This window comes from Saimiri boliviensis, chromosome X (assembly GCF_048565385.1).
Source record: "Saimiri boliviensis isolate mSaiBol1 chromosome X, mSaiBol1.pri, whole genome shotgun sequence".
NCBI lineage: Eukaryota > Metazoa > Chordata > Mammalia > Primates > Cebidae > Saimiri > Saimiri boliviensis.
In genome coordinates this window covers 9,596,826-9,615,528 of record NC_133470.1, presented here as the reverse complement: position 1 = coordinate 9,615,528, position 18,703 = coordinate 9,596,826, and the positions used below count along the sequence as shown (strand labels likewise).

The 18,703-nt window shown below is 42.3% G+C and overlaps 1 protein-coding gene across 1 annotated transcript in view; it reads right to left on the bottom strand.

The window, feature by feature from the left end:
• The window catches only part of PRPS2 (phosphoribosyl pyrophosphate synthetase 2), a 33,427-nt gene that overhangs the window by 12,906 nt on the left and 1,818 nt on the right, over positions 1-18,703 (bottom strand). Inside the window, exons 2-4 of the mRNA XM_010336394.3 lie at positions 12,288-12,471; positions 3,489-3,587; positions 2,671-2,795 (exon numbers count right to left, since the gene is read on the bottom strand). Of these exons, the coding sequence (XP_010334696.1) occupies positions 2,671-2,795; positions 3,489-3,587; positions 12,288-12,471 (408 nt within the window). The remainder of the gene's footprint in view (positions 1-2,670; positions 2,796-3,488; positions 3,588-12,287; positions 12,472-18,703) is intronic.

Here is an 18,703-nt window from a genome sequence, read left to right as displayed (position 1 = left end):
GGGGGAAGTAAATGAGGAGTGACTACTAATGAATACAAGGTTTCTTTTTGGGGTGATAAAAATGTTAAGGAATTAGATAGTGACGGTTGCACAAATCTCTGAATATGCAAAACTGCTGAACTGGAAACGTTAAATGGGTATACGTATTTGGAGTTTTTTTGTTTTTTGTTTGTATGTTTGTTTGTTTGTTTTTGGGATGGAGTCTCGCTCTCTCGCCCAGGCTGGAGTGCAGTGGTGTGATCTTGGCTCACTGCAACCTCTGCCTCCTGGGTTCAAGCGAATCTCCTGCCTCAGTCTCCTGAGTAGCTGGAATTACAGGCGTGCGCCACCAAGCCCAAGTAATTTTTGTATTTTCAGTAGAGAGGGGGTTTCACCATATTGGCCAGGATGGTCTTGATCTCCTGATCTGCCTGCCTCAGCCGCCTAAAGTGCTATGATTACAGGCGTGAGCCACTGAGCCCACCCAATTGACATATTTGAATTACACTGTAACAAAGCTGTTATTATAAACCAGTTATGTCCGACGCTTGCTCACCTACCGCTTGGCTGGCTTCTTTGCCTCTTACCTTACATCGGGCCAGTGCATTTCCCCCATTTGAATGCAGATTCCATGTGACTTGCAGAAGTTTCCAAGTCAACTGCAAGCATTTCTAGTAGAAATGACCCCAAAATGTTGCTCACAATTTTTTTGCAGAGGACACTTAGCGTGATTCTACCTTGATGCTTGGCCAAAGGCATTTTTGTGAACATTATGCACCGTACAGTAATAGGCTACATGGCACAGTGCCGCTCTCCACCCCACGGCTGCCCATCTAGGGTCTTTGCAAGTTAACTTTCTGCTTCCATCTTTTATATATTTATGTTTCCTTCCTGGCCACAGCCACTTCCTGCTGCTGGCAGAGGCCAGTCTCCAGCTGCACGGCTCGTTCCGCCCCTTCTGTGCTGGGAACCCAAGCAGCCGTTGGAAGGCAGCTTTGAGCAGAATGAACAAGGCTCTTCTAAGAATCAGGGCCCGCGTTTCCCTGGAGTAATGTTAAGACAACTTTCTGGGCTACTCCTAAGCATTTGCTTTTGATACTAGGTCCTCAGCTGGGTTGCAGGCAGATGAGGGTGCCAGACGAGGGACAGGCTTTTGATGCTAGCCATTCTGAAGCCTGATGATCACTTGTTGCTCTGATCGCACCTCTGTTAGTGCACATTTAGATCTTCCTTGCTTCCTCACTGGACTGGAGGGTAGAAGTCTCTTACCTCTCCCTTCAGAGGTTTCTACCTACAACAGGAAAACTCCCTTTCTGGCCTTTTTTCTTCCCAGATAGCATTTGCAAAGCTCTACACGGTCACTGGGTCACTGAGCCTCAGCTTGCCGCATTCTGTTATTGTATTCATCCTTGATTCTGAACACCCTGTGCCCTGCTTGCTTGTTAACACTTCGAGACTCTCTGCCAAGCCTTTGAGACGTGCTCCTCGGTACCACCTTCTCACGCCACTGGGTGCATCATCACTGCCATGCTGTTACTACCAGGTTGGTGCCATCTCTCCTTTACCTTAGTTTCCTTTTCAACTTACTTATTTGATAGTCTAGGAATTGTTCTCTTATCCCCAAGTATTGACTGCCCACTGCCCTGTTGTCTGCACATGCTGGGTCTGGATGGACTGTGTTCCCTTGGTTTTCTAACTTTAGATCAGGCATCATTGGGTTAGGTTAAGCAGGGTGTGCTCACTAGCAGCTAGGATTGTGAAATTCTCCCTCTGCAGGGGCTCTACAGTCTGCAGAACATTTTCTTGTGTACTGACTCCACATCTGAATATGGCATAAGCTCACAGGCTGGTGGTTTGACTTCTCATAGGTGCCTATTCCTTCCCCTAATCCAAAGGCCCAGGTAAAGATGGGCATTCCCCCTGGCTTTTGGCTAGAGATCTGGCTTTCAGCCTCCTTCTCTTCCTCGTCCTTTTTTTTTTCTTTTTTGAGTCAGGGTCTCACTCTGTTGCCCAGGCTGCAGTGCAGTGGTGTCATCATAGCTCACTGCAGCCTGGAATGCCTGGGCTCAAGTGATTCTCCCACCTCGGTCTCCCAAAGTGCTGGGATTACAGGCATGCATCACCATGCCTGGCTTTAGCTCACCCTCTTTATGGAGGTTTCCATGTGAGCATTAAAACCCAAGCCACCAGGCTCTTCCTGGATCTGATGCCCATCCCCCTCAAGCCACCTGGACATGGCTTTCAGCCTCAGCTTTATTTCTTGATATTTCCCTTTCTTGCTATTCTATGTACAGAGATTTCTTTTTACAAATGTTGTTCTATTTTGGCTACCATTTCCAAGTGCTGTTAATTGAAAGACTTACTTTCCAATGAGGCTCATTACTTTTATTATCAGAAAAAAATAACTTAAGAAAACCCAAAACACATCTACCCTTTGCTGAAAACAAATAAGCCAATATATACCTATTGGGTCTGTGTATCTGTGTATGTATTTTCTTCTTTCCTGAATGATGAAATATTAACAAAGACGATAGGTTTCTGCTCTGGAAGTGAAGCCTGCAGTCTACTTACTTGCTTATTAGCAAAATCAAGTGTTAAGTAACTGACAGCATGCTTCCTTATCTAATACATCAGAAAGGGAAAAACTGATCAGCAAATGGAGAAATCTGCAAGGCGTGGCCTGCATGATACCTTTTGGCTCCCCCCGCGTCGGGTGAAACAATGATACAGTTCTTCCACTCGGCAATATTCTCCCGGATCCACTGCAGGACAGCGGGCTCTGCATACAAATTATCCACAGGAATATCAAAGAATCCCTAAAGGGAGAAGTCAGTGTCACATTGAAGCATTTTGTTTTGGTTTTTTTTTTTCTTTTTTTAAAGTGATAGTTGCTTTCATTAAATAACATCTGCATTTTTTATTTAAAAGAAGCTTTTATAACAGACTCCCTCTTGTTCATTTTAGAAAGAATGAAATCAAAAGACAGATATGTTATAGGGGCATATTTCAGTCCGATCTGTCTTTTCATACATATGCTACTGTCTTATGACGGCCTATATTCTGAGGAAGAGAATGGCTTTGCAGGATGGTGAGGGGAAAGGTTTGTTGTCTCTTAAGTAGTTATTATAAACCAAATACTTCACGTTCATTATATAGCACAAAGTGGCACAATATAATTTGGCCTGTTTTAAAGACAAAGAAAATAAGTGATGAAGAGGTTTAAAAATGTATATTATGACTCTGCCATTCTAATGATTTTCCGTAAGCTGAGATGAAACTATACAGGGCTTACTACCAAGAAGCCAGCCGCACTCCTCCAGAACTGACTGGGGGCAAGATGGTGAGAGAGACTGGAAGTATTAATATCAAATTATATTTCCAAGTTCAGTAAAGACACAAATCCAAGAGACTAGCCATATATAAACTCAAACACAACTAATGGTACCTCTTCTAAGATTATTTAATTTACCAGACTTGACTTAACCATTGCATAAAGAAAACAGTGATACCTGTATCTGAGAGGCATGCAGGTCCATGGTGATGATGTGATCCGCCCCAGCCACCGACAGCATATTGGCCACAAGTTTTGCAGAAATTGGAGCACGACTCTAACAATAAGAACATTAATTTTATAACAGGAAAAGATGGATACTATTAGATTCCTCCCACTAGGATGTACATGAGAAAGATAAAAATCATAGACGCAATCAACAAAGCATCAAAAAGAAAATTACACATGTTGTAACAGCAAAAGATATATTCGTTCCATCTAATTCAGCGAACATTTACTATTTACAAATTCTGTAAAACTAAGTGCTTGATGCTGGGTATAGAGAACAAATATCAAAGAAGCAAGCAAGCAGTTAAACATATGTACATGTAATGTCACAATTTGTGTAACTGAAATCATGGTAAGTGTGTAGAAATAAAAGGTACCGAGAGAGATGATAGTAGCAGGAAGGACATAAAGTTTAAACGAGATCATTATTAGTGGTCCCTCGCAGGAAACTGCTTTTAAGGCAAGTTCAGCAAAGGCGAGGAGAATAGTGTTCTAGAAGAACAGAGTGGAACATGTGAGATTACTGAGGCCAAGAGACCCTCACACAGCCAGAGGCTAAAGGAAGTCCAGCTATTAAAGAGGAAGTCATGTGCCAACAGTTGGATGGTTACAAATGGAAAAAAAAAAAACGAAGTCAAAGAATGAAGACTATAAGAGGATTGATAATTTCGTACTTACTATTCAATTTCATACTTAGTGTCATTTACTGACATTATATTCTTTGTAAAATTACCTCACTTCTGTATAGCTTTGGTTTCCACATCATAAATTATGGACAGTAAAACTGCCCACATCAAAGAAGTCCAAGAGATTATATAGACATATGATCAGACCTAGGTGGAGTTCAGCATTTTGTAGTAAGCAACAGCATTTCTATATATCAGCCACAAAAAAGGGAAATAAAAGCTTTTAAAAAAGATTTCATTCAAAATGGTAACAAATGATCCTTGTTAAACACACACACACCCCGAGTATATTCATGTAAAAATACATGCAGGAAGGAATTACATCAAAAATGTTAACAGATTATTTGTGTTTTCCTTAACACACCATTTAAAAAAAAGAAATATATATTATCATTAAAAATAGGTGTATATGTATGTTCAAAACAAAAGAATGAGAGGAAAACACTAAAAAGTTAACAGATGTTTCTAAAATGTGAGATTCTAGGGAAATAATATTTTTCCTTTTTTTTACTTTTTAAAACTTCTCTACTAATTATAGACCATAACTCCCCTGTACTATGGTCCACGTTGCTTTTGGGACAAAATCGAATTTTCTCAGCTTTATTCTCCAAAGTTCTCTGACCAGTCTGGCTGCAGCCTACTAGGAACAGCTCCTTTCCCACACCTCTGCTATGGGAAGCCTCCCTGAAGTCGGCGTTGGGGCTGCCCTTCCTCCTCTAGAAAACACTTGAAGCCTGGCCGTTATACCCACATGCCTGCCTGGTCCCCATTCCACCGTCTCTGCTGAGCCAATAAGTTTGATCCTCCCGGTCTGGTTCTAATCTTCCAATTTTAAGGCAGAACTCCAGAAATCATCTCTCCTTTCTAATTTGGGACTGCCTTGTGATACCTGTTGAAAGACAGATATTCGGAGACACTGTATGTACAGATGTTCATAGTTCACAATTAGACTACATCCCTCAAGGGCAAACAATTGGTGGAGATTTTCACATCATCTGCAGAACACAGCTCCACACTTTGCATTCAGTAGTTCTTCAATAAATATTGACTAACAGAATCTCTATTAACACTAAATGTCCACGGCTTAGTCATTAGCCTCACTAACTGAGAATTATTTAGTGTAACGAAGTTCCAGGATAATAAAAAGAGCAAATCAGTTGCTACAACTGCTTTGTAATAGAACCCGATTTGCAACACTAATCAATTTTTCACTCTTCCTATAACTGTATGATCCGTTACTATGGGTTGAATGGCCCCCTCCAAAATTCAGGTGTTGGCAATGTGATAGGATTAAGATGTGGGGCCTTTAAAAGGTGATTAGGCCCTGAGGGCTCCTCCGTTGAGAGCAGGATTCAGAACTTTCTAAAGGAGGCTTCAGGCAGCATTTTGCAAACTTGCCCTTCCATCTTCTGTCAGGTAAAGAAACAGCATTCTTCCCCTCAGGAGGGCCGGTGCCTTGGTCTTGGTTTTCCAGAAAATAAATTTCTGTTCTTTTTTTTTCCCCCTCCCGGGACACAGGTTTGAAGATTCTTTGTAAATTACCCAGCCTGTGGTATTTAGTTACAGCGTCACAGACTAAGACACCAGCAAAAAGAATCCTCCATTCTCTTCTCTCCTCAGTGGCATCCAGTGTTTCTTCATTTCTGGGATCCAAACCACAAGGTAATTTCCAAATTCACACTTTCTGATTTTCTTCTTCACGCCTTGTTTACGAGTTTGGTTTTTGTTCTGTGGCTCAGAGTTTGGCTCATACCCAACTGAATCTTGCAGGAAAAATGATCTACTAGTTAACTGACTTGCTAGCCTATACAAAGAAAAGTTAGTACAGCATTGAAACAAAGGTAGAGTCAAGGCACAGTAACCAAAAATAAAACATTCAACTCCCCTAGTGAAAAATGCATAAAAGTTAAATGCTTTGCAAGTCAGCCCAGTCATGACAAGGAGTCCCAGGCTATTCCAGATCTCATTCAGTGCATCAAATATCACCTTTCGAAAGTGTAAAGTTGACAGGCTTTCAAAAAATTACAAAACTGTAGAAATTCACATCAGGAAAAACTGTTCTCAATTTTTCTGGTACAAAAAAGGAAAAAAAGAAAATTTTATTGAAAAGAGAACGTAATCTCAAAAATGATTTCAAAAAAAGAAAAGAACTGCCCAAACTACAAGTCCTTTCCCTGCCTCAGAAGTCATTATTCCCAGCCTTGCCCACAATCCGCTGTTTTTTTTTTTTCCTTTATGGAGTCTTGCTCTGTCACCCAGGCTGGAGTGCAGTGATGCCATCTCAGCTCACTGAATCACAACCTCTGCCTCCCAGGTTCAAGCAATTCTCCTGCCTCAGCCTCCTGAGTAGCAGGGATTACACGCATGCGCCACCATGACCTACTGATTTTTGTATTTTTAGTAGAGATGGGGTTTCACCATCTTGGCCAGGCTGTTCTCAAACTCCTGACCTCAGGTGGTCTGCCCACCTCAGCCTCTCCAAGTGCTGGGATTACAAGCGTGAGCCACTGCGCCCTGCCCAACCTACTGTTTTTTACCAGGGAAGGGAACAAGCAGTTTTTGAGGGTCTTCTATAGCAGGGATTGGCAAATTAGAATCCATGGGCCCAACGTAGCCCACAGCCTGGTTTTGTGTAACCTGCGAGCTAAGAACGGTTTTTACGGCCAGGAGCAGTGGCTCATGCCTGTAATTCCAGCACTTTGGGAGGCTGAGGTGGACAGATCATGTGATGTCGGAAGTGAGACCAGCCTGACCTACATGGTGAAACCCTGTATCTACTAAAAATACAAAAATTAGCCAGGTGTGGTGGTGCACACCTGTTATCCCAGCTACTTGGGAGGCTGAGGCAGGAGAATCGGCTTGAATGTGGGAGGTGGAGGCTGTGATGAGCTGAGATCATGCCATCACACTCCAGCCTGGGCAACAAGAGCAAAACTTGGTCTCAAAAATAAATCAAGCAAGCAAGCAAGCAAGCAAAGGCACACTTCAAATAATAGATAAGAATTAAGATAGACTGGACAAGGCAAATGTGGCACATATTCACCATGGAGTACTATGCAGCTATAAAAAATGATGAGTTCGTGTCCTTTGTAGGGACATGGATGAATCTGGAAACCATCCTTCTCAGCAATCTGACACAAGAACAGAAAATCAAACAGTGCGTGTTCTCACTCATAGGCGGGTGTTGAACAATGAGAACACATGGACAGAGGGAGGGAAGCATCACACACTGGGGTCTGTTGCGGGGGACTAGGGGAGGGACAGTGGGGGGTGGGGAGGTTGGGGAGGGATAACATGGGGAGAAATGCCAGATACAGGTGACGGGGGGATGGAGGCAGCAAACCACCTTGCCATGTATGTACCTATGCAACAATCCTGCGTGTTCTGCATATGTACCCCAGAACCTAAAGTGCAATTATAGATACATGCATGAATTAAGAATTCCCCTTTCAGCAAGTTTGGATAAAGAATGAAATTGTCTCCTCACTATAATACAAGTCACATTGACTACACAGACATGTCAGAAATAATGGTATCAGAACAGCTTCTGTGTCCTGGCCACCTCCAAGGTCAGTCCAGAGGCTACAGAGAGGGTGACGGTACGTCACATGCCCAGGACAGTATAGGTGGACACCTGTTTCCCAGCACTATTATTCATAGAGCTCCCTTTCAATCTTGAAAGCATCCTGGCCTAGATGATAAATGATATGTACTATCTCAAAGCTCAAAGTGTCCTTAAAATATTCATCTCTTAACACATCAATGACTTCCTTTAAAGCCTCTTGGAGTGAGCTAAATGGTGGCCCCAAAAATATCAGAGCCTAATTCCTTGAACTTGTGAAATGTTACCTTATTTGGAAAGAAGGTTTCTGAGACGTGATGACACTGAGAATCCTGAGATGGAGAGATTACCCTGGATTATTCAGGGGGGCCCTAGATGCTACCTCATGTATCCTTTAAAGAGAGATGCCAGGTGTGGTGGTCATGCTCTTAATTCCAACATTTTGGAAGGCCAAGGCAGGAGGATCTTTTGAGCCCAGGAATTTGAGACCGGCCTGGGCAACATGAGACACTGTCTCCACAAAAAAGCCAAAAATATCAGCCAGGCATGGTGGTGTACACCTGTAGTCCCAGCTACTTTGGAGGCTGAGGTCGTAGGATCACTTGAGCTTGGAAGTTCTTCTTGCTTGGGTGACGAAGCAAGACCCTGTCTCTAAAAAGAAAACTGAAAATGAGAAAGAGAGAGAGAGAGAGATCTAACGGAGACCAAAGAGGAGGACATGTGAAGATTCCAGCAGAGATTGCAGTAACGTAGCCTCAAGGCGGGCAGCCACCAGGAGCTCGAAGAGGTGAGGACGGATGTTGGACTTCTGGCCTCTAGCACTTAAGAGAATGTATTTCTGTTGTTTGAAGTCACCCAGTTTGTGGTAATTTGTTGTAACAGTGCTAGGAAACGAATACACCCCACTGTGATTCCTTCTTTCCTAGCCGTGTTTTCTAACGAGAAACCACACAACTTCCTAAAGCCACACACACATTGTCTCTCAGATATTACCGATGGCCCTGCTTCTGTGTGGTTGATGATCAAAGTCCTCTCTTCATCAGCAGTTAAGCTCAGGAAGTCATGGAATTGTCTGACTGGGATAAAAAATTAGAAGCAGCTACAATGTTACTACTAAGAAACACAGCAAAGTGATTAAAGAAAAGGTGGAAGAAAGAAAAGAAATATGTTTTCACAATGGGCAAAAATGGAAAACACATCTAACTGTCTAACATCAGGAAAACTGCTACTAGCTAGAAAACGCAGTTCCACAAAACAGTTAAAGCCAGTCGAGCGCGTTGGTGCCTCAGACCTGTAGTCCCAGCACTTTGGGAGGTTGGGATGGGCGGATCACTTGAGGCCAGGAGTTTGAGACCAGCCTGGCCCACGTGGTGACACCCTGTCTCTACTAAAAATACAAAAACTTAGCCAGGCATGGTAGTGCATGCTTCCCAGCTACTTGAGAGGCTGAGTGACAAGAGTGAAACTCCATCTCAAAACACACACACACACACACACACACACGCGCGCAAAACCAACAGTTAAAGACACTAGAGTTCCAGAAATCCATAGGACTCTTCTTGTTCGCGGTGGCTGGGAGCACTGCTGCTGACTAGGAACTAGAGGATGGAGACTGGATTGCTTCACACCCCCTGCAATGCAAGGAGTCAGGGACAAATAGTGCTAGTTTCTCCAACTCAAATAAGAAAACACTTCTCCAACTTTGTAAAAAGAGATCACTGCAATCAGATACAGGCAAACAAAAATGTAGTGCTCTCAATATTGTATCACTTAAAGAGAAACATGGGGTTACAAATCACTTAACAATGGGGGAGGGCACATGTAATGATAAAAGGAGTAATTTCCTAAAGAAGATACAATGTATTCAACATCTTAGGGCCAAATACAAAATATAAAACCTACTGGGAGTGAAAGAGCTTGATTAAAAACACAGCTAGAGGCCGGGTGCAGTGGCTTACACCTGTAATCCCAGCACTTTAGGAGGCCAAGGCGGGCAGATCACTTGAGGTCAGGAGCTCAAGACCAGCCTGGCCAGCATGGCGAAACCCCGTCTCTACTAAAAATACAAAAATTAGCCGGGCATGGTGCCATGCACCTGTAGTCCCAGTTACTCGGGAGGTTAAGGCAGGAGAATCGCCTGAACCCAGGAGGTGGAGGTTGCAGTGAGCTGAGATTGTGCCATGTGAGAATTTATTAAACCACAAAGAAGGGAGAAATAATGGCAGAAAATTAGCTCTTCTATGACATGGACAAGGAGAAAGATGCTGAAAAATCCTGTGGAAACACAGATGGGAGGAATAGCTAGGACAACAGATTATACCAATGGGACAAAATTAGAAAATTGAAATTTAACAGCTAAAAATACACATAAAACTCTAGAATCAAGTTTAAAATAAAAGGAGCTATATAAATAGCAAGTGGGAGGACATAGCTTCACGGCAATGTATGTGACCTAAGGTTTTGTCTGCCTTAGGTCAAGTTTAGACCATAAGCGCATGCGCGTGCACGCGCGCGCACACATACACACACACACACACACACACAATCAATGCTGTAATACAGGAGTTGGCAAACTGTGCCCTACAGGCCAAATCAAGCTAGCCACCAGCCACCAGCCACTTGTTTTGGTACTACTTGTGAGCTAATAACAGCTTTCACATGTTTAAATGGTTGAAAAAAACTCAAATGTTCAAGGCATGTGAAAATGATACGAAATTCACATTTCAGTGTCCATAAAGTTTTACTGGAACACAGCCATATCCATTCACCTACATATTGTCTGTTGCTCTTTTTGAAGTATAACCACAGTTGAGTAGTTGCAACAGAGACCTTATAGCCATTCACAGATAAAGTATATGGATCCTTCTCATCAGATTTTAGGTGAGAAATTAACTGACAAGCCATCTTCAAGACAAGGAAAGGAAACCATGTCTTGAGGAGGCTGGGATTAATATTCAGAGGGGACTTTGGTATATGAATTCAAATTTATAAAGGATTTCTTTCAAATATGAGGGGATCTTGTGCTGCTTCAGAAATCTGTGTTGTTTCAGAAATGAATTATGGAGATAAATAGCAGCGTGTTGGGGAAAACCTTTCTTGCACTGAGTTACCCAATCACAGAGTAGCAGCGTGTCTTGCAAACTACCAGGATTCTCACTGAGCCCAGCTGAACGTCATAAGATATGGAGCAGACAACAGCTGGGAGTTGACCATTGTAATAGGTCAAACAATATCCCCCCAAAACTCATGTCCACCCACAGCTTCAGCATGCGACCTCATTTTGGAAATACGGTCTTTGCAAATATAACCAAGGTAAAGATTAAATTGAGTTCATTCTGGATTAGGGTGGGCCTGAAATCCAATGACAGTGTGCTTAATAAGAAACAGAGAAGAGACACAGGGAAGAGGCCAGGTGAAAACAGAGGCAGAGACGAGAGTGATGCAGCCACAAGCCCAGGGTTGCAAGGAGACACCAGAAGTTGGAAGAGGCGAGAATGCATCCTGCCTTACAGCCTTCGGAAGAAGCGTGGGTGGCCCTGCCCATTCCTTGAATTCACACTTCTGAGCCTCCGAGACTGTGAGGGAAAAAATTTCTGCTCTTTTAAGCCACTCGGTTTGTTTAATTTCTTATGACAGCCCTAGAAAACTAATACAATCTCCTTCAGTGTTCTTCTCCACCTCCGATTTCTCTGATGCTCTCAAAGTCAAAGACCAATCACATTTTCTTCATGTTTTTTAAAGACTCACAGAGCCTCCTCTGATGCTAATGTTGTGAAAATCATAATTCAATGATACTATTTCTGTTCTTTTTAAAAGGTTAAAAAGAGATCTTTTTTTTTTTAATTAGACTTTTTATTTTGGGGGAATTTATTCACGTGGCCTCCTTTGTTGCTTACGTTGTAAAAATCATAATTCGATGATACTATTTCTGTTCTTTTTTAAAGGCTAAAAAGAGATCACAGTTTGTTTTTAAATTAAACTTTTTAATCTAGGGGAATTTATTTTCATACAACTGCATGTAGATTGACATGCAGTTGTATGAAACAATGCAGAGATCCTGTGAACCTTTTACCTAGTTCCCTGTGGTAACATCTTATAAAACTATAACACAGTATCACAGCCAGGACCCTGAAACTGATACAATCCAGTGATCTGATTCAGATGTTCTCCAGTTTGACTCGTACTCTTGTGCATGTTTGTGTGTGTATTTACTTCTAACCACCACCACAAAGACATACAACAATTTCATTATAACAAGGACAATAATAGTATTTTAATACCTGCAAAAATATGCTTTACCTGTTTCTTTGAATATTAATGCCAGGGTAGGTTCAAAGCCAAATCTTTAACAAACAAAATGAGGAAGTATATCTACTTGATCATTAGAGGAAAAAGTCAACATTTTCCAGATAATTCTAATCAAGGGGATAAATGAGGACAAAAAAAAAAACATTGACAGTGGCCCAGAACAGGCTTCTAGAGTAGGACACACCTCTCCTACCTTGTCTTTTTTATCTTGTCGGGCGTATGGGAAACACGGGATCACGGCAGTCACCCTGGATGATGACGCAATCTTGCAGGCATTGATCATGATGAGGAGCTCCATCAGGTTGTCGTTAATTTCCCCACAGCCGCTCTGGATGATGTAGACATCTTCCCCTCTCACACTTTCACCAATCTCCACGCTAGGAAAAAAAAAAAAAAAACTGCCATTGGTTAATATTGAAGCATATTTGCATCTTGGGTGTTCCTGAGACCTCTCCCAGGTTTGATGATCACCAGGATGACTTACAGGACTTAGCATAATAGTTGCATTCATGGCTATGATTTATTGCAGGGAAAGGACACAGAGCAAACTCAGCAAAGGGAAAAGGTGCATGGAGTGAAGTTGGGGGAAACAGGGTACAAGCTTCCAAGAGTCCTCCCCAAGGGGAGTCAGAGGTAGAGTTTAATGCCCCAGTAGTGAGCTATAACAACACATGTGAAGGGCTCTTGACCAGGGAAGCTGCTTAAGAGACAAAAGTCCCAGGGTTTTTATTGTGGGCTGGTCATATAAGCACCCTCTGCCTAGCACATACCAAAATGTCAGACTCACAGGCATTCAGCATGAACCACATTGTTTATCAATTTTTTAACCAGTTTATGCAGTGAGCCATTCTTACCAGGAAATGGTGGATACCCTTGCAAAATCTAAGCTCCCAGAGGCCAGCCAAGGGCCAACCTTGCAAACGGGCCTGAGTCTCAGGTCTGCTATGTTAACTCTTTTCTGCAAAATACTATATTTAGTTTTAGTTTTTTATTTTTATTAAAGTTAAACAGTCATATTGCTTTAAAAACTCAAACCATTCTGTAAGACTTATAACAGAGAACAGCCCAGAGGCCACCAATTTCAATTTTTGATGATTTTTAGATATTTTCCTTCAAGTCTAGCTAATATGGGTATATTGCTGTGTCTTGAGTTTTTATTTTGGGCAAAGTGTATTGACTTCTCACTGTGAAAGATGAGGACTGAACTCTATTCTATTTTGACTCAGTTCTATCACGTGCAATGCAAATTTCCCATCTCGCCATCATCCCAATATAGATCAATATTCACATTAAAGATTGACTCTACGTTTTTAACTGCACAGAGGCTGCTGCTCAGAGCTCTGCCATGCAGTAATCTTAAACAAATGTTTCTCTTTTCTTTTCATGCACATCTTTTCTTTTTATTTATTTTCCCTGGAGGTCATTCTCTTACCTTTTTATCTGCTAAGTTTTCTGAATCCTGAATCCAGATTCCACCCTAAACCCTTCACTAACAATCAAAATCTCCCAAGGTCAGAGGCCTCAAGTCCCATCTGCATTTCACCGTCTGGCAGGCGGCCCTCCCCGGCGTGGCGGGTCTGGGTTATCTCTCTGCCTGTGCATAGCTGCCATCTGGGGATTCCCTTCCCCCTCTCCTGCACTCCATTTCCCATTTTCTGTATCCTCTTTCTTGGTATACTTCCTTGTTTTGGCATCCTCACATAGCTTCTAGGGAAAAAGTAAATAGCAGCTAAGTTTTGGAAAATTAGACATCTGGAATTTTCTGTATTTCCAGGTATAGAATTCTCGATGTCCCACATGAGAGGGAGAGCCAGCCCATCCCTGGTATATTCCTTTGATCAGAAGAAAAATACAATAGTGCCATGTGCTGAGGCACATCCTTCGCAGAGCTCTGCGTCCAAACCAGGAAGATGGTCAGCTCTGCAGTGTTTTGAAAAGGCCAATTTGTTCCAATGATTGACATTACTTGGAGCAATTTGAGCATAGCATGAATTTCGTATTTTCTTATGTACATCCTCTTATCCTGAGACTGCAGAAAACTGCACTGCACCCAGTTGAATGGAGCCACTTAGAAATATACAAACATACACATATATACACCTTGAAGACAATGAGCCACACTCATTCACCTATGGTGTCACAACTTTCCACATCATTTTAGAGAACCCTAAAGCTCAGCATTTTTTCAATGGAAAGGGCCATCTTTGCTGTAGTATTTATGTAATTCTTTTTTTTGAGACCGAGTTTTGCTCTTGTTGCCCAGGCTGGAGTGCAATGGCGCCATCTCCACTCACTGCAACCTCTGCCTCCTGGGTTCAAGTGATTGTCCTGCCTCAGACTTCCAGGTAGCTGGGATTACAGGCGCACACCACCACACCCGGCTCATTTTTGTATTTTTAGTAGAGACGGGGTTTTGCCATGCTGGCAAGGCTGGTTTCGAAATCCTAACCTCAAGTGATCTGCCCACCTCGGGCTTCCAAAGTGCTGGGATTACAGACGTGAGCCACTGCACCCAGCCAATTTTTGGGGGGCATGTAATACATGTCGGTGTTTTACCATTTTGACAGGAACTCTAATCCAAAATTCTGAAATCCAAAACTTTCTGAGTGACAACATCATGCTCAAAGGAAGTGGTCATTGGAGCATTTTGTATTTCGGATTTTTGGAGGTTTGGAATGCTCAACCAGTAAGTACAATAGAAATAGTCCAAAATGCAAAAATAAAAAATAAATCTGAAATACTTGTCCCAGGCATTTCTGATAAGGGATACTCGCCCTGATAACATTCCCATGATTTTTTAATGGGTCACTGAGGAAGTTTTTGAACATTATGTCCCTAACCCCATTTTTCTCATAAGCCCTGTGGTTTTGGATTGCCTGATTTTGCATAGCGTGGTAATTTTTAGGAATATATATGTCACATTACAGCAGAATTGTCTGTAAATATATTCATCCCAAAATGAAATATTTTAAAATTACAAATGAGGAACATGAATAATTATCCTTCTCCCTTCTCCCTCTATCATATACCCGATAAAACTGTTTTCTTAAAAGGGCCAATTAAGGCCGGGCGCAGTGGCTCACACCTATAATCCCAGCACTTTGGGAGTCTGAGGCAGGCAGATCACCTGAGGTCGGGAGTTTGAGACCAGCCTGACCAACACGGAGAAATTCTGTCTCTACCAAAAAACACAAAATTAGCCGGGCATGGTGGCACATACCTGTAATCCCAGCTTCTTGGGAGGCTGATGCAGGAGAATCGCTTGAACCCAGGAGGCAAAGGTTGCGATGAGGCAAAGGTTGCGATGAGCCAAGATCGCACTGTTGCACTCCAGCCTGGGCAACAACAGCAAAACTCCATCTCAAAAAAAAAAAAAAAAAAAAAAAATTAATGAGTACTGTTTTTAATGAAAATTTAAAATCAAGCTGGAACAAGCTGGGCTGGGCATGGTGGCTCATGCCCATAGTCCCAGCTACTTGGGAAGCTGAGGCAGGAGGATTGTTTGAGCCCAGGAGTTCGAGTCCAGCCTGGGCAACATAGCGAGACTCCATCTCTAAAAAATTTTAGAGGAAAATAAAAATAAAGTCTTTCAAGTTGACACGTTGTGAAAATTAGTTTTGATAACATTCACACATCTTCTTGTACGCCTTCTACTATGGATGAAAATATGCCAACCTCACAGGATGAGGGGGAAAGAGTTCTATGTGCTCTCTCCTATTTCATGATCTAGGGAACTAAATATAACTGCTTTGTGAACATTACATCAACTGTGGGATAAACTTAATTTGGAAATTGCTATGGTTTAAATGTGCTCTCTAACGTTCATGTGTTGAAAGCTTAATCCCCAGTACAGGAGTATTGAGAGGTGAGACATTTAAGAGGTGATTAGGTCATGAGGGCTGTGTCCTCATGAATGGATTAACGTCATCATTGCGAAAGCATGTTCATTATCTTAAGAATGGGTTTATTTGCAAGTTTGGCCCCTCTTGTTTTCTCTCAACTGTGCTGTCTTGCTCTTCCACCCTTCTACCATGGGATGACGCAGCAAGAAGGACCTTGCCAGATGCCAGCCCCTCAATCTTGGACTTCCCAACCTCTAGACCAGGCCTCCCCAAACTACGGCCCCCGGGCCACATGCGGCCCCCTGAGGCCATTTATCCGGCCCCCCGCCACACTTCAGGAAGGGGCACCTCTTTCATTGGTGGTCAGTGAGAGTCGCACAGTATGTGGTGGCCCTCCAACGGTCTGAGGGACAGTGAACTGGCCCCCTGTGTAAAAAGTCTGGGGATGCCTGCTCTAGACCTATGATAAATAAATTTCTGTTTTTTATAAATTAGCCAGTCACCAGTATTCTGTTATAGCAGCACAAAATGAACTAGAGCAGAAATTAAGTACAGTATTATATAGCTCAGAGGTTGACAAAACATAGCACACAGGCTGTTTTTCTATGGCCTGTGAGTTAAGAATGGTGTGGTAGGCAGAATAATGGCCCCCTAAAGATGTCTACATCCTAATCGTTTGAACATGTGAGTTTATATGGCAAAGAAGAAGTAAGTTTGCAGATGGAATTCAGGTTGCTCATCAGCTGACCTTAACATCATAGGGAATTATCCTGGATTATTTAAATTGGTCCAGTGTAATCACAGGGCCCTAAAAATCCAAGAGGGAGACAGCAGAAGCAGGGTCAGAGCAACATTTTGATGCTGACATTGAAGGTAGAAGAGGCCAAAAGTGAAGGAATGTGGGCTGCTTCTAGAAACTGGAAAAGGCATGGGAATAGACTCTCTTCTAAAGCCTCGGAAGAGAATGCAGCCCTGCTAACCTGCGACAAACATTATTGTAACTTACAGAACTGTAAGATAAAGCAGCAACAGAGACTACACGTGCTAGCACTGCCTAAAATATTTACGATCTGGCCCTTTACAGAAAAACGTTGCCAACTCCTGGTATTATGACGTTTATCCCACAAGATTAGATTCTTTGGCCTGTTTTTCCTCAGGAACTTCCAGCAGTCCAGGGGAGGACAGAGAATATCATCACCATGGCAACTTTTCCCCTAAAGCTAGTCCTGCTTCTACTCAAAAAGATGATCATGACTATCTTTATTCTAGCTCTCTTAAAAAGTGTGGCTAGAAGGCAGCATCCATTTGCTGTTCCACCAGAGGATCTTTATTGACCCCTACATGAAAATGCTGAAGAGTGTCACTGACTCAACAATAAACAGGCATGGTAACTAAAAGAGAACCACAGGCTCTAACACTTTTCCCATCAAGGAGCAGGGTCTAGTCTCCTGCCCTTGAATCTGGGAGGGCTCTGTACTTGCCCAACAGAATATGACAGAAATTATGACACCAACTTTCAAGCCAGTCCTTAATGGACTGGTGGCTTCCATGTCCTGTCTTTTGGAACATTCATTCTTAGAATCCAGTTTCCATATTGTAAGGAAGCTCAAGCAGCCCAATGGAAAAGTCTACAGGAAGAGGAGCCGAGGTTCCTAACTAAGCTCCCAGGCGAAAGCTAGGAGCAACTTACCAGTCATGTGAGCCATCCTCAAGAACCCTCCAGCCCCAGTTAGCCACCTCATCTGTGACCATATGGGGCAAAAACAAGCTTTCTTCACTGAGCCCTTCCTAAATTGCAGATTTGTAAGCCAAATCAACAATTACTGTTTTAAGCCATTAAGCTATGGGCTGATTTATTACCTGGTAACTGATAACCTTGTATAACTTTGTACAACCTTGTCTTACAGTATAGCTAAAGATTCTGCCAGCAGGTTAACTGACCAGGGTAAAACGTTACAACAGAGACTTCTAGACACCTGCTGTCCTAAGATGTCATCGTGGAATTTCTATGGTCTATAGTGAAGCTGAAGCAGACCTCTCCCTGCATATCCGAAATGATTTAGGGATGAGAAGGTAAAATTAGAAGGCTCTATGTTCAGTTAAGTAGTGTATAAAAAATGCTAAATGGGAGGATTGATGGCTAGCAGACAGCAAACCAGATTTCTAATCCTAGCTCAGTGAGAGATTCAAGGGGCCCTTACATGAACTGAACCAATTTTGTCTTCCTTTTGCCTTTTACTTTCTCCTCTCTTTGATCACAGTTAAAAGCTGTATTCCTGGCATGGTACCTGGTCCAGAGAGGGCTGTTTATAAACGTTAAACTCTGTACTTGTACAGTTCATGGAAAAGAGAAAAGTCAGGCAGTTAACCATTTATATTCTATATATTAAAAACATAAAATGTAGCCATATAGACAATTCCCAAACTTCATGCTGAGTGGTTTTTGAGGCCCCACAATTTCTAATTATCAAGTGATGGTTATAAAATCCCCAAACAAAATAAAAGTGAGTCTGCTTTATATTTGAAGCAAATGTATAAACAATCATACTTCAATGTCTGAGTGAGCTTTACCCAATGGCACATGCAGTATTTTTAGGGGAAACTCAACACTGACTTAGCAGTGAACTGATCTAGATTAACCATGCTCCTTAGCAAAAGTTTGTGCTGCACTGGGTACATGGAAGGGCAACATACTTGCTTTCAAAATTTACTTCATCAAGAAATTTCTCCTTATATGACAACACCTTCTGAACAAAAACTATTCTTC